Source organism: Uranotaenia lowii, chromosome 2 (assembly GCF_029784155.1).
Source record: "Uranotaenia lowii strain MFRU-FL chromosome 2, ASM2978415v1, whole genome shotgun sequence".
NCBI lineage: Eukaryota > Metazoa > Arthropoda > Insecta > Diptera > Culicidae > Uranotaenia > Uranotaenia lowii.
The window spans coordinates 273,090,486-273,104,935 of NC_073692.1; the positions used below are offsets into that span (position 1 = coordinate 273,090,486).

A 14,450-nucleotide genomic window follows, 5' to 3' on the forward strand; every position below is an offset into this window, starting at 1 on the left:
AAACACAAGTCCACGATATGCGCTCGCGGATGCTCGATTGCGGTTAAAAACACTTAGAAAAATATCCTACCGACTGCGCCAGCTAAGAATTCATGGATCAGGGAATTCTTTTTAAAAAAGGAGAACTCGACTGCACGACTTGGAGATTAAACTAGAACTAACTTTATTCCTATTCTCTACAGAGTTTAGAACCTCAATCTAATGCGCACTATTACTGGGATTCCGGGAAGTCCGATCTGCTGGGAATAGAGATGTTGTTGAAATTGTCACGTCGCTCGGTATCGTGTTATGCTGGAACGGTGGGAACATAATTGTTGATGTTGGGTCCTCGGCTATGGCTTGGTTGCTAACTACTCCATCCCCTAAAGAAGCACGGCCCGTGCGTCCTTTAATGAATGCTGTTATCGCGTTACGCTGTCGATAGACTAAAACAGTTATGATTATCGAGACAAAAATGATGAATGCTGCAGTTGATGAGAAATGCTGTAATTTTAGTGATTCCAGGTGTTGTCGGTTTTGGATGTGCATTTCATGTAAATATGAAGTGTTGTAATATCGCTCCAGGTGAGTTTCATCTATTTGATATGTTTCGAGTGGTGAAATGACTGGATGCTTGAAGGTTAGTTCAAGGTTTTCGAACAGCCTGTCTTGAATAATCACTGAACAATTGTGAAAGATTATCAAATAGTTTCCTTTTAGTTCTTTATGGTTTATACCGCAAGTGCTACTCATAACCACATTTTGTAGTGTGGCTTTGACTACTAGTGTTCCGTAAGTCAAGAGTTTTAATTCTGTAGCAGGCGGCGTTTCTTTGAAGGGACATTTTCCACTTCGTCCGCGAACTAAAGGTGCAATGCACAAATCGTTAGTAATATTCGAAAGTTCATTTCTTTTGTAAATATAGACTTTGGCTATTGGTTCGAGTTCAGTCAGTATAGCAAATGTAATATTTGCATTAATGAGAACTGTATGGTATCCGATGTTAACAGTTTTGTTCTGAATAGGCAATTGTTCGATAATCATTCGCTCGTATATGATGGGAGATACTCTGGGGATGTCAATACTGATGATAAGATGATGTCCATGGTAGAATGCTGTCACGGAGAGGTAATTGTACGCATCTTCTAAACTATCCAATCTAACATCTACCTGTTTTAATTGATCTGCAATAATTTTTAATTCATTAATTGATAAAAGTTGTCGGTTAACAATATTAAGTTTGGCAAGTGCTATTCCATTTTCTATAGTTCTTAAAGTTTGCAATACAAGATCTAACTGGAAAAGAATCGAAATTTTAGCATTTTCTGTTACTAGATAGCCTTTTTGCGTGTTGATCTTGTGGATAAGATTCTGATGTTTTTTTAACTTCATCACTTAATTTTTTCAGAGAATTTTGAAACTCTAAGTTAATTATAATCTGTTTATTGTTTTCACTCATTAATTTGGTTTCAGATCGTTTAATAGCATCAATATTATAATCGATTTGTCGCAAGTCATCTGCGTCTAAATTACCTGTGAGGAATTTTATAGCACTGCCTAGTGTTTCAATTGATCGTTTATTTCTGTATGCATCCGGGAGAAGGGTTTTATAAACATTTTTAACTTCCTTAAGTCTAATATGAATGATTTGAGAAAAATCTCCTGTCGAACTATTAATTTTGAGTATAACTTGATCCAAAATGTCAATGGTAGCTCCTAACTCTTTAAGATCGACTGTATGAAATAGTCGGTTATATCCTTCCAGAATTCTACCTTCTCCTGCACTGAGAGTCAGTGCTCCTGGGTTGTTAGTTATATCGTGTAGTTGTATGAATTTGGGAAAGGATAAGGGCAGGAAAATCATAATGATGATGATGAGTAGTTCCATCCTGAAAATAAAAATCTATTAGTTTATAGTCTTTTAATATTTTCTTTATGGATCTCCCGACCAGACCTATCGAGGATTGCTCTTCCTTTATCTTCAATAGCTTTGGTCGGTTGATACTTTTCTTTAGTCTTTTGCTTGATTCCTTGAATCTTTTTAAAGACTATGTCATCAATATCTATGTGAGGTTTCCCTTCTCTACCCTTGTTATGGTAGTCTAAATTTTTCTTTTGTGTTTTTTCATTTGCCAAAATTACCTCGTCATAGAATTTGTGTCGTTCCTCTAGCATTTCATTAATGTTAAGAGGCCGTTCGTGCCCATCTTTGATTCCATAAAAGATTTCGCGGGGTTTCAGTCCAGTTGCTGAATGAATCGTATTGTTGTATAGCGTAGAAGCTATCCGGAAAATTTCTTTGTTAGTTAGATCCGCATATTGGGGTTTTATGCATCGAAAAATTTCAGCCAGTGTTGAATGAAATCTTTCGACCATACCATTGCTTTCACTATGGTTTGCAGGCACGAAATGCATCTCGACATTCATATTATTTGCTAGACCTCTTATTTCAACTGAGCGTAAAGCGGGTTCATTGTCACAAACGATTAATCCGGGTGTTCCATATATCGAGAAAAGTTTAAGTAACCCTTTTCTTATATCGGTAATAGTTCTGGATTTGATAGGAATTATTATGCCAAATCTTGAAAATTTATCTATTGCTGTTAGAAATATCAAAGGTTGACTCAAAAAGATGTCGATATGAATTATTTCGAACGGCTTTTTAGTATTTGGTGTAGTTCCGAAATAAATTTTGTAAGGATGGCGGTCATATTTATTTTTATTGCAAACTTCACAAAGTTTTATAAATTGTCTAATTCTAAATTTCATTCTTGGGAAAAAGAATCTATTAGAAATTTGTTTATTATTCTCCCAAATCCCTCTATGAGATGATTCGTGTGTTTGTTCAATTATTGTGTTTTGTTCTTCGGCGGTTTGTAAGTCGATTAACATTTTTTGTGAAATGTAAATTTTGAATGCTTTAGCCCTATTGAAATGATTTTTGTAAACTATCTGAATAAGGCCTAATAGTTTCTCAGGGCAATAAATACAATTAGTCTTTCTTAGATCCATATGGTTTTTAAACATAGAGAAAATTACGGGAACACCAAAGACAAGTCTGGTAATTGTCCTTCTGTAGACCCGGGGAAAAATTTCCTCATAGTCATCTGGTGCATCTGGGCCTATCTTCAACACGATTTGGTTATTGAAAGTGTTTACTGCCCGCTCTGTACAGGGAATAAATTCCGAATCATCAGTATCTGCTGAGTGTACAGTTGCATCGTCAGATGATATTTCCTCATTGGCATTAAATTCGTGGTTTACTCGCGACAGACTGTCTGCAACGACGTTTTGTTTACCAGGTCGATAGCGGATTTCATAGTCAAATTCGCCTAGAGCAAGTCGCCAATGAACTAGCCGGTTGTTTGTATCTTTCAGATTAAGCCCGTATGTAAGTGGCTTATGATCTGTATACAAAATAAATTTACGGCCGTACAAATACGGGCGAAAGTATTTGCATGCCCATACAACAGCCAGTAGTTCTTTCTCTATGGCTGAGTATTTTTCTTCACTTTTGTTTAGGGTCCTTGAAGCAAAAGCGATGGGTTTATCGTTGCCAATGGTCCCTTGAGAGAGCACAGCGCCAATTGCAAAATTGGAAGCGTCTGTGGTCAGGATAAATTGCCTAGTGTAGTCGGGGTATTGCAGAATGTTGCTGCCTGAAAGAATATTTTTGCATCGCTCGAAGGCGTCAACGAAATCTTTTGAATGTTTGATTTCCTCGCCTTTCCTTAGAGCGTTAGTAAGAGGCTTCGCTATCTTGGCGAAATCTCTTATAAATTTACGGTAGTATCCTAGTATGCCTAGGAAACCACGTAATTGCTTTTCATTTGAGGGCAATGGCCACTCTTTGATTATTTGAATTTTATCCGGGTTTGGCTTAACACCGTCGGAGGTGACGATGTGCCCTAAAAACGCAACTTCCCTTTTAAGGAATTCGCTTTTATCTAATTGAATTTTCAAATTATATTTTTCAAGTGTAGCAAAGATTTTTCCTAAGTTGTCTATGTGTTCAGTTAGACTGGTTGAAAAGATGATGATGTCATCCATGTACACCAAGCAGATGACACCAATATGCTCCCTTAGCACATTGTCCATAACGCGTTGGAAAGTGGAAGGGGCATTTTTTAACCCAAAAGGCATTCTAAGAAATTCATAGTGTCCATTCTCGACACTGAATGCGGTTTTTGGAATGTCCTTTTTCTCAATTTCCACCTGATGAAAGCCAGAGGCTAAGTCCAGTGTAGTAAAATACATACACCTTCCTAGCTTATCCAGAATATCGGTGATATTGGGAATTGGATATCGATCGTCTACCGTCTTCTCATTCAATTTACGGTAGTCGATCACCAAACGCCACTTTTTAATTCCAGAAGCATCCAATTTCTTAGGAACAATCCACACAGGGGACGTCCATGGGCTACTAGAATGTTGTATGATGCCTTGCTCGAGCATTTTCGAAATCTGACGCTGCACCTCTTCTCGGTGACAAAAGGGGTAGCGGTACGATTTCGTATGAATCGGCAACTCATCTTTTGTTATGATGTTATGTTTAATCGCACTTGTGAAGGTCAATTTATCGCCTTCCAAGAAGAAAACATCTTCATGCTGATGAATCAGTTTTAAGAGCTTGTTTCGTTCATCACTATTCAAATGTGATATTCGAATTTGCTCATAAAGAGATTTTGGTAATCGTGATTTTTTATCACCAGGTGTACTTGTTTCAAAATTATTAATTTCAGGTATCACTAGTTGTTGATCTAAATTTATTTTACAACACTCATCAGAGTAATTAGTAATTACTACACGAGCTTGGTTGTCTTTAGCATTGTACAGTCCAGAATGAATAATGACGTTCTGCTGCACAAATAAATCATTTTCAAGATAAAAATCGCCATCATTTGTTTCTATAGAAAGACCAATAATTTTAGTTTCATGGGAATTTAAAATAACATTTTTTATATCTGGATACTTTCGATACATCTTAATCCTTGTATTGAAAATTTCTAATTCATTTGATTCCGTTAAAATGTTAGCTTGATAAGTTTTTAATGTTTCGTATCCAATTAAGCCATCAAAAAACGGATGGAAATTGAATACATAGAATGTAGATTTTTCAATTTGATCAAGTTGAGGAAACGGGTTAAATTTCACATATCTGTCTATTTTGTGTTTTCCACTGATGTTCCGAACATTTAATGGGGTTGTAACTTTGCAATTATCGTAATTCACGTGTTTTGGATCTATGTAATTTTTGTTGGCTCCCGTGTCGATTAAAAATCGGAGAGGGCCTTTGGTTGTCTCAATTAGAACGTATGGAACAAAGTTGTTTACGTTTGTTGCGATGCAAACGCGACCGTCTGAAAATTTAAATCTTCAATCTCGTCACTGTTAGTAGTGGCTGAGGCTGATGCATGTGAGGCTTCTTCTGTAGGTTGTTTGGTAATTTGATCAGATTGTTGTGGTTGTTGATTTGTTTGTGTATAATCGTCCAATGTAGGATAGCCGTAACAATAATCAGGGTAAAATTGCTGAGGGTAGTACATTTCTTCACATTCTTCTATTTGATAATGCGGCCTGTTTATGTAATTTATTGCGCGCGATCTCAACGATGGATCAATGTCCATAGGTGTTGGCTTAGGTTGGGGAGTAAACTTTGGAGCAAAAACGTTTTTATTTCCGAATTGGTTACCGGTTGATTGGAATGTATTTTGAGGTTTTTGGAAATTGAATGAATTGGATGTTGGTTTGAATTGGAATGGTTTGAACTGGTACGGTTGTGGTTTGGGTGCAAAGTTTTGGAAATAGTTAAAATTTTGTCTTGGAGGGTTTTGAGGAAAGTGTAGACGCTGTGGAAAAGCGTTTCGGTTTTGAATGGGTGGAAATGTTGGAAAAGATTTGGGGCTATGAATTGGAAGTGTTGGGAAATTTCGTGGGGATTTATGCGGGATTGGTGGTGGATCGGATTTGTCTGTGGGTTTCACATAATGATAATTGGATTCTTCTATGCACATTCTCAAGGCTTCCTTTAAGGTGCTCGGAGTTTGCGCTCTTATTATGTGTCCTTAAGGTTCCTTTAGTTTAGATAAAAAGACTTTGAGTCCCATTTGCTGAAATAACAAATTCTTTGCGGTTTTTACCTGGGCATTTTGCTCTGTTATGTTAAGGAGGTTTACCAGTGACGAAATGATGTAGGAAATATCACTGTAGAATGTTTCTACATCAGATGTTTGTTTGGTTGCGAACAGATCCCTAAGCAAAGAACATTCATCCCTGCGGTCACTATAATGGGTAATCAAATTGGATTTAATTTCATACCAACTCAAGGACGTGCCATAGAGTTCGAGAACATTATCAGCGTCACCTATGATTTTAGTCCTAATGGCTTGGATCCAGACTGTATGAATTGGGGTACCACGCACTTTGTCAATCATTGGCATTACGTTATCGATTGATCGAATGAAGGAATTCAATTTGATTTTGTTTCCGTCAAAACAGGGCAAATCTCGAATAATTTGCGGGGTTTGTAATGTTTTGAGGATAGATTCTGCGGGATTTACTGATCCAAAATAATTGTTATTACTAGCAGTTGCTGCTTGTTCAGATGCAGCCTGATCAGCTGCTGCCTGGGCTGCGACTGCTGCCTCGGCGGCTGCTGCTTGGGCTTCCGCAACTGCTGCTTGAACAGCGGCATTTTCGCGTGCCTGTTGCTCTGCCGTAATTTGGGCTAACTCGGCTCGTGCGTTTTGCACAGCTTCAGCGGCACCTTGCGCTTCGACTTTGAGCTGATGAATTTGCTCATTTTTAGAGGCTAATTCTTGCTTTAGGTACGCAAGTTGCTGTTGGAACTGTTCCATCTCTTTTTTTTATTATTACTATCACTTATTTAAACAAAAACTCACTTGTTAGTATTTTTTACTCTTTGTCATCAAAATTGTTAGTTAATTAGGGTTAAAGATAAAATTACTTACGTTACGTCCTAGCTTGTTGAAACTGCCGATGTCCACTCGGTTTTCCTAATTTCCCTAACAAACGATTATCACTCTTAACTAATTTCGCGATTTACGTTCACGGAAACGATTTATGGTTCAACGGAATTTTTCTCGGTTTAAAACACAAGTCCACGATATGCGCTCGCGGATGCTCGATTGCGGTTAAAAACACTTAGAAAAATATCCGGACGACTGCGCCAGCTAAGAATTCATGGATCAGGGAATTCTTTTTAAAAAAGGAGAACTCGACTGCACGACTTGGAGATTAAACTAGAACTAACTTTATTCCTATTCTCTACAGAGTTTAGAACCTCAATCTAATGCGCACTATTACTGGGTTTCCGGGAAGTCCGATCTGCTGGGAATAGAGATGTTGTTGAAATTGTCACGTCGCTCGGTATCGTGTTATGCTGGAACGGTGGGAACATAATTGTTGATGTTGGGTCCTCGGCTATGGCTTGGTTGCTAACTTATATATATATATATTTTTTTTTTTGTTTCGATTATAGTCGTTTTACCATCTTTATAGCATTCGCGACTTTATCAACGTTGCAGTTGGCGGACAGTTATTGAAAAACTATCCGGTACAACTGTGTTCTATGTTTACTCTTGGGCTCGAACTCGCGGACATCGGCTCAGGAGACAACAGACTTGCCAACTGAGCTATATCACATGAATGGATTATATGAATTGGAGTGTGTGACAAAAAATACGTGATTATTTTTCAAACTTTTCATTTAAAGCTTGGAAAAAAAGTTTCGAAATAATTGAAAAATCAAGAGTAAAACGTTTTTTCAAGTCGGAAGAAACCAGTAGACCAGAGTAGATACCAATAATGGATCGATGATGGAGGGAAAAAGGGGTCTTCCGGATTCTAGGAACTCGATGCTCAATCTAGGATCTTTGTTGATTCCGTTAGCAAGTACACAATTGGATACTTTTCACTGCTAACTAAGTATTAATTTTTACAAAGTTCACTACAAATTGTTAATTTATCTAGTACGTTCAGCCTACGTTTTCTCTAAGCGTCAGCTCCCCACAGCTATTTAAAAGCTACAAAAAAAGTTACCGAAACTCGAACCTTTGTATTTTTGTTTCAACAAATTATGCATTTGTAGCTTTAATCGATAAACTATCGGAGTACGATACGGTACTGTAATCGTCGAAATAGCCACCGTAATTAAATCTGGAACCATATGCCAGATTAAACTAAACCAATATTTAGATATTGATGCAGTTGTAATATTTTCAAAAATTCTTACAATTTATTAGACTTAGAAAATCGCTGTAAAAAGCTTTATTTATCAGCGTATCTTCTGTGGCATATTCGCATTTTAAAAAGCAACTCCCAGTACCGTTTTTATGTAGCCTTCCAACGACAGGCATAGTCTGTAACTGTAACTCTTTATTTGCTTTTTTTTTTTTGAAACCTTTTTTTCAATAACCCTGTTTTACAATAATATAGAAATAATATACGCGCCAATTGATGATGACTGCGCCGATTTTTTAATTTATAAAAATTAACTTTTTGTGCACGAAAAATATACACATTAACATGTTACATTTAAAAAAAATGAAAAATAGACAATAGACTGCCCCAAATTTGTAATAGAAGTTCAAAACTCGGAAATGTTATGAGCTGCAGAATAATATTGATCCTAGGTCGAGTACAAGATCTCATGCCAAATTTGGGCCGGATCGGATCACTAGAAGGGATTGCACAACAAACCTGAAGTTTGTATGGGATTTTGCGACATTTTGTTCGGGAGAACCATGAAAAACCAGTTTTTCACCAATAACATTGGTTCCCTTTGGCCGATTTATTTTGGATACAGCTTTTCTCAAAGCTTAAACAATGACAAATAATTGATCCAAAAGACTGCATTTCGATAAAAGTTAAGATAAAAATGTTATTAGGCTTCAAAAATGGGCTAACTTTTTTAAGGGTGGTATTCATTACTGTTAATGGATCATATTGTCGTCCCATTTTTGAAGTCTAATAACATCTTCATCTTAAATTTAGTCGAATTGCAGTCTTGGTATGAAATAATTGTCATAACTTGGACTTTAAGAAAAACCATACTCAAAAGAAATCGTCGAAGGGGTACTAAAGTAATTGATGAAATACTGGTTTTCCATGTTTCTACCCAAACTAAATGTCTCAAAACCCATACAAACTTCAGGCTCGTTGAGCGACCTCTTCGCGTGATCCGATCTGGCCCAAATTTGGCATGAGATCTTGAACTAGACAAAGGATTAATTTTAGCCGGCAGTCGAGTCGTTTGGGCCATTCTAATAAACAACTAGGGTTAGTTGCCCTACTTTGGACCCTTTAATCACGCTTTTCTCATAAACATACGGGAGCTTTCTATCTTTAAAGAAATTTATTTATAGTTAAGATAATGATCTACAAGTTTCAATGATAATTTTCAACATAGGTTTTGCCTTTATTGAAAGATTTGCATAGATATTGATGATCAAAATTTCCATCTTTGAACCTACTGTTCCTATTTTGGTAGTGTACTGGTACCTTCAATTGGACCTATATCTTAAATTCTTATAAAATATATGATTTTTCGAAAATAAATAAACAAATTCATTAAAAGTCTAATCTTTAATTAAATATTACCATACAAAATATTTCAGCTTTTTAACGACTAAAAAAACTTACATTTCTGTCAAGAATATTTTAAACACTTTTTCTCCCCATCAGCTCTATCAGCAGAAAAATAGCTCAAACTTTTATATGTCTACTAACTTATAGTTAATTTGCGTAAAGCTTACAAAAAATGTAAGAAATGTTCAATATTGGTTCTGAATTATGCCCCAATTAAAAATTCGCACTTTTGTTGATTTGTTTGGTATTCACACAAAGTTTTTGTGATGTTAGGTCTAAAAATGGATCATCAAAGTCAAAATCTCCTATATTTGGACCCTTTACAAATTTTCCGGGTTTTCCATAGATTTTCATTTATTTTTGGAAAAATAGGTAGTCTGGTTCATATTCTCCACAGTGAAAGTAATAACCCTTCAAATATTGGCTTGGACACTGTAAAAACGTGATTTTCCCTTATTTCCTCTCATTTCTTAAAGCGCACCCCACTAATTGAGCTGTCTAATTTACCACTGAATAGGAGGCACATTTTTAAAAACGTTGAAAATTTTATGAGAAAGACTTTTTATGGCAAAAAGCGGCATGGAAGGATTCAGGTAGAATAAGAGTTCATTGTGCACATAGCAGCATCTTTATCCTTTGCAAGCAAAATGAATTATTTACATTTTTCGGCATTTTAGGACTAAAGTAGGCTCTAGGACCAAAGTAGGAGCACTCACCCTACCTATTAGGAACTGTACGAACCAGCTAGAAAGAGTTTCTAGTCGCAATAAATAGATTTTAACACCATGTAATTGAAAAACATTAATTTGTATTATTCTACCAAATCGAAAGATTCATTGACTCATTCCGTTGCAGGTAAAAAATATTTTAAATTTTAAAACTAGTTTTCATTTTGAGTTTTTTGCTAGTTGAAAGGCCTTTTAATTTGTAACTTGAGTATTGCATCAAAGAACACTATAGGAGATTCACTGAGAACCATTAAGGAGCATGGGTTTTCTGTTGGCCACATTACTTTTTATGCCTCATTTCCACCCCTAAAATCAGCGTGAGATTTGTGGAGAGATCGCGTATAGCCGGTCTCCGCAAAACAAATCATCACAAGTGCCGCACTTCCCTTCTTCTATCGACTACACGGACTTGGCCGGCGTCGTTATTGGTTCATTTGAAAGTAGGAGATCCTGAAAATTGTACAGTGAGATTGTATTGATTGCTCCCAGGAATATTTCAATTGGTTCATTGCGAACTGTTCATTATCTCGAACCAATCGCGGAGTGCAACCATTGCGCCATTTTCCAGGAGGGGTCGTAGTTAATAGCAATCTCAAGCTCAACAAGGATTATATGTATGGAATGTTTCTTTAGGTGAGTTTGACAGGCGAGTATTCTTCAACCTAAAGCCTCAAAAGCTTAAAATACAGCTTTTTACAGATGACAATGGTTAATTGACAATGGACAATGGTTTTTGCAGAATTCGTGGTTCGAAATGTTCCTTGAAACATCCTTAAAATTTGATTGTTTTTGCTGAAGATTCCTTTTGTTGACTCTCCATAGCATTTGGTGGTGGTGAGGTGGCTCAGTATTCAAAATTTAGTCGTTGATGAAGAAAACCCTGCAAAGAGTTTTAAAAACGAGCCTTATCGAAAAATGTTCCACTTACTGAAAAATGTATGGTAGTCTAAGAAGGGTGTTTTGAGCTATTCTTGTGTTTTTTTGTACAACCTGGTAGCCAAGATTCTAAAAAAGATTCCTGTTTTTTTTTTTCTATAGAAACAACCACCTTTCTTCGAGAATTGAACCACTGTTGACACACGCACACAATACTAATTTGCTTTCGTTCACGTATACTTTTTCGCTTGTCGTGTTACACGAGCAGATGAAGAGGGATTATCTATGATTAACGTAATCATATTTATCTCAAACTTAGTTATAAGTTATAACTTATAACATTCACTTGATACTATTATAAATGAATGAATTGAATGAGAATATTTAGCATTCGATATTAAAAGTATTTATTTCTGCTAAACATAACTAACCAGTATTCCCTGCAGTGAGTAGTTTCAAGAAATACGGGAACTTTATTGTCACCCTGTATTTGTTATTCAGCCCCTATAAGTTAGCGAAAAAAATCTGTTTTAAACTTGGATCCTCAGAGAATGATTAATTTCGGTGATCTTTGTTTGGAAAATGACTAAATATTTTATAATTTGTTTGAATTTGAAGAGATGAAATATGAAAAAATGTGTTTATGGTAGTAGGTATCTTTAAATAGATTGTTTTTTCAGATTAAGGGTCAATAATCCATGATTCGAAATCTGAGTTCTGAAAACTAAATAAAACGGTCAAATGGTTCAGGATCAAAGAATCATATCAAAGATCAAAGAAATCAAAGAAAACTGATATAGTTTTATTTTAAACAGCTTTCATTACTGAAACAACAACAAAAAATCGCTCGAATACTTAGCTAAGTGGTGAAAAAGGTTGAAAATTCGTTACATCCCAGAATAAAACAAAACGTTTTTCAATTCGTATTATTTATTCTCTATTTTGAAATGAATATTTTATTGGAATTATTAAATTTATGATGGCCAGTTTAAATAACGATCAAACCTACTAAATAAACTGTAACAATAGAATAATTCCTATAAAATCAAATGAACTATACTAATCCAATCAATCCTGGTTCTGAACTATGTATGAATAATGCCTTTTTTTGTGAACATGATGGCATTTTAATCGATATTCAACAGCTTCTAAGCTGTTTAAATTACATCACCTATTCTGCTGCGGGGAAGTATCCATACAATTTTAATTGATGATGTCTGTTGTAAGGTTAAATCTGATTTACACGAAGCCAGAGCTGTGTTTTTTTTTCTGATTGTAGTCATCCGTTTAAATCGTTTTAACAAATTGTTTTTCTGTCTCTTTTCGTCGGCAGGAGTACACTGTTGAGAAAATAACGACTCATCCAGATTACGACAGTGCCACTGGTTATGGAAATGTTGCGTTGCTGAGGCTCAACAAAAATTCCTCCATCAGCTTAACGATATGTTTAACGCAGCGACCGCCCCAAGCCGCAGAACTCCCTGCTGACTGCTTCCTTATTGGATGGAGTAAACAAGTTATCGAAGATGATGACAATCCGCAGTCGGTCCCGGAGAAGCATCGTCTTTCGGTGCAACAAACATCCGGATGTCCTCGGGACATGATTTGCGCTGCCAAGACTGGATCCAGCGACAGATGTGATAACTTTCAAGGATCTCCCATCATCTGTTCCGAAAATGGCGGCCAAATTTGGAAACAATTTGGCGTTGCTTCCAAGAGTAGCAGAAAGTGCGATGAAAATTTAGTTCCCAACGAAGTCACGCCTATCGGTTTGTATGAGATGTGGATTAGAGAACAGATTAGACCTAGTTTCGAACAAGTGACTAAGTCACCTGAACCATCCCGATGGTATCTTCCTGCCGAAATGTAACAAGCTCTCTATACTAGCGTTAAGAATCTAGTTTTAAGAATGTGATAAAACTATTTATTGCTCTCTTTCTGCTTTAATAAATGAACCAAATATTTTCAAATGTAGTTTATTTTCACATTTGATTGAGTAATTTCCTGATTTAGGAGTTGAAAGTTCATATTTCCGGATCGCAATTAATTCCTCGAAAGTCTATGATCTTGATTCATTGATACTCTCGGATAGAGAGGCCCTTGGAGTCAATCGGGTATATGTAAGTTCATAAAAGTACTTGAAAAAATCTGAAGATCTGAGAAAATCTTCAAATAGAGGATGAAATATGAAGAATCGTTAGGCATTTTTAACTAGAAATCTATTATTTTTGCACTTCCACTCCTTTGGCTCTCGCCTCCAGGACCTCATATTTGTTTATCACAGCATGAATTATTTCTAATGAATTCTACCATAACAAAAGCAAACGAGTTGAACATCGCTTTGCTTTTTGAAAAAGCCATCGGTTATTGACCAAACCGAGATGAAATAAAAAGAAAACAATGAAGTGGCTTGTTAGGTATCACAAGCTCATCGCTAACTTGATTTTAGCGCAACAATCACGGCAGATCTTTGGGAAGTCGTCTTACAAAAATTACAAAAATTACAAAAATTACAAAAATTACAAAAATTACAAAAATTACAAAAATTACAAAAATTACAAAAATTACAAAAATTACAAAAATTACAAAAATTACAAAAATTACAAAAATTACAAAAATTACAAAAATTACAAAAATTACAAAAATTACAAAAATTACAAAAATTACAAAAATTACAAAAATTACAAAAATTACAAAAATTACAAAAATTACAAAAATTACAAAAATTACAAAAATTACAAAAATTACAAAAATTACAAAAATTACAAAAATTACAAAAATTACAAAAATTACAAAAATTACAAAAATTACAAAAATTACAAAAATTACAAAATACAAAAATTACAAAAATTACAAAAATTACAAAATTACAAAAATTACAAAAATTTCAAAAATTTCAAAAATTACAATAATTACAAAAATTACAAAAATTACAAAAATTACAAAAATTACAAAAATTACAAAAATTACAAAAATTACAAAAATTACAAAAATTACAAAAATTACAAAAATTACAAAAATTACAAAAATTACAAAAATTACAAAAATTACAAAAATTACAAAAATTACAAAAAATTACAAAAATTACAAAAATTACAAAAATTACAAAAATTACAAAAATTACAAAAATTACAAATACAAAATTACAAAAATTACAAAAATTACAAAAATTACAAAAATTACAAAAATTACAAAAATTACAAAAATTACAAAAATTACAAAAATTACAAAAATTACAAAAATTACAAAAATTACAAA

General features: G+C 34.8%; 1 protein-coding gene across 1 annotated transcript in view; it reads left to right on the forward strand.

Annotated features, from left to right (window-relative positions):
* Positions 1–13,275, forward strand: part of LOC129746239 (uncharacterized protein K04H4.2-like) — a 33,424-nt gene extending 20,149 nt beyond the window's left edge. The window contains exon 2 of the mRNA XM_055739804.1: positions 12,526–13,275. Within this exon, the coding sequence (XP_055595779.1) occupies positions 12,526–13,062 (537 nt within the window). The 3' untranslated portion in view covers positions 13,063–13,275. The remainder of the gene's footprint in view (positions 1–12,525) is intronic.
* The last annotated feature ends 1,175 nt before the right edge of the window (positions 13,276–14,450 follow it).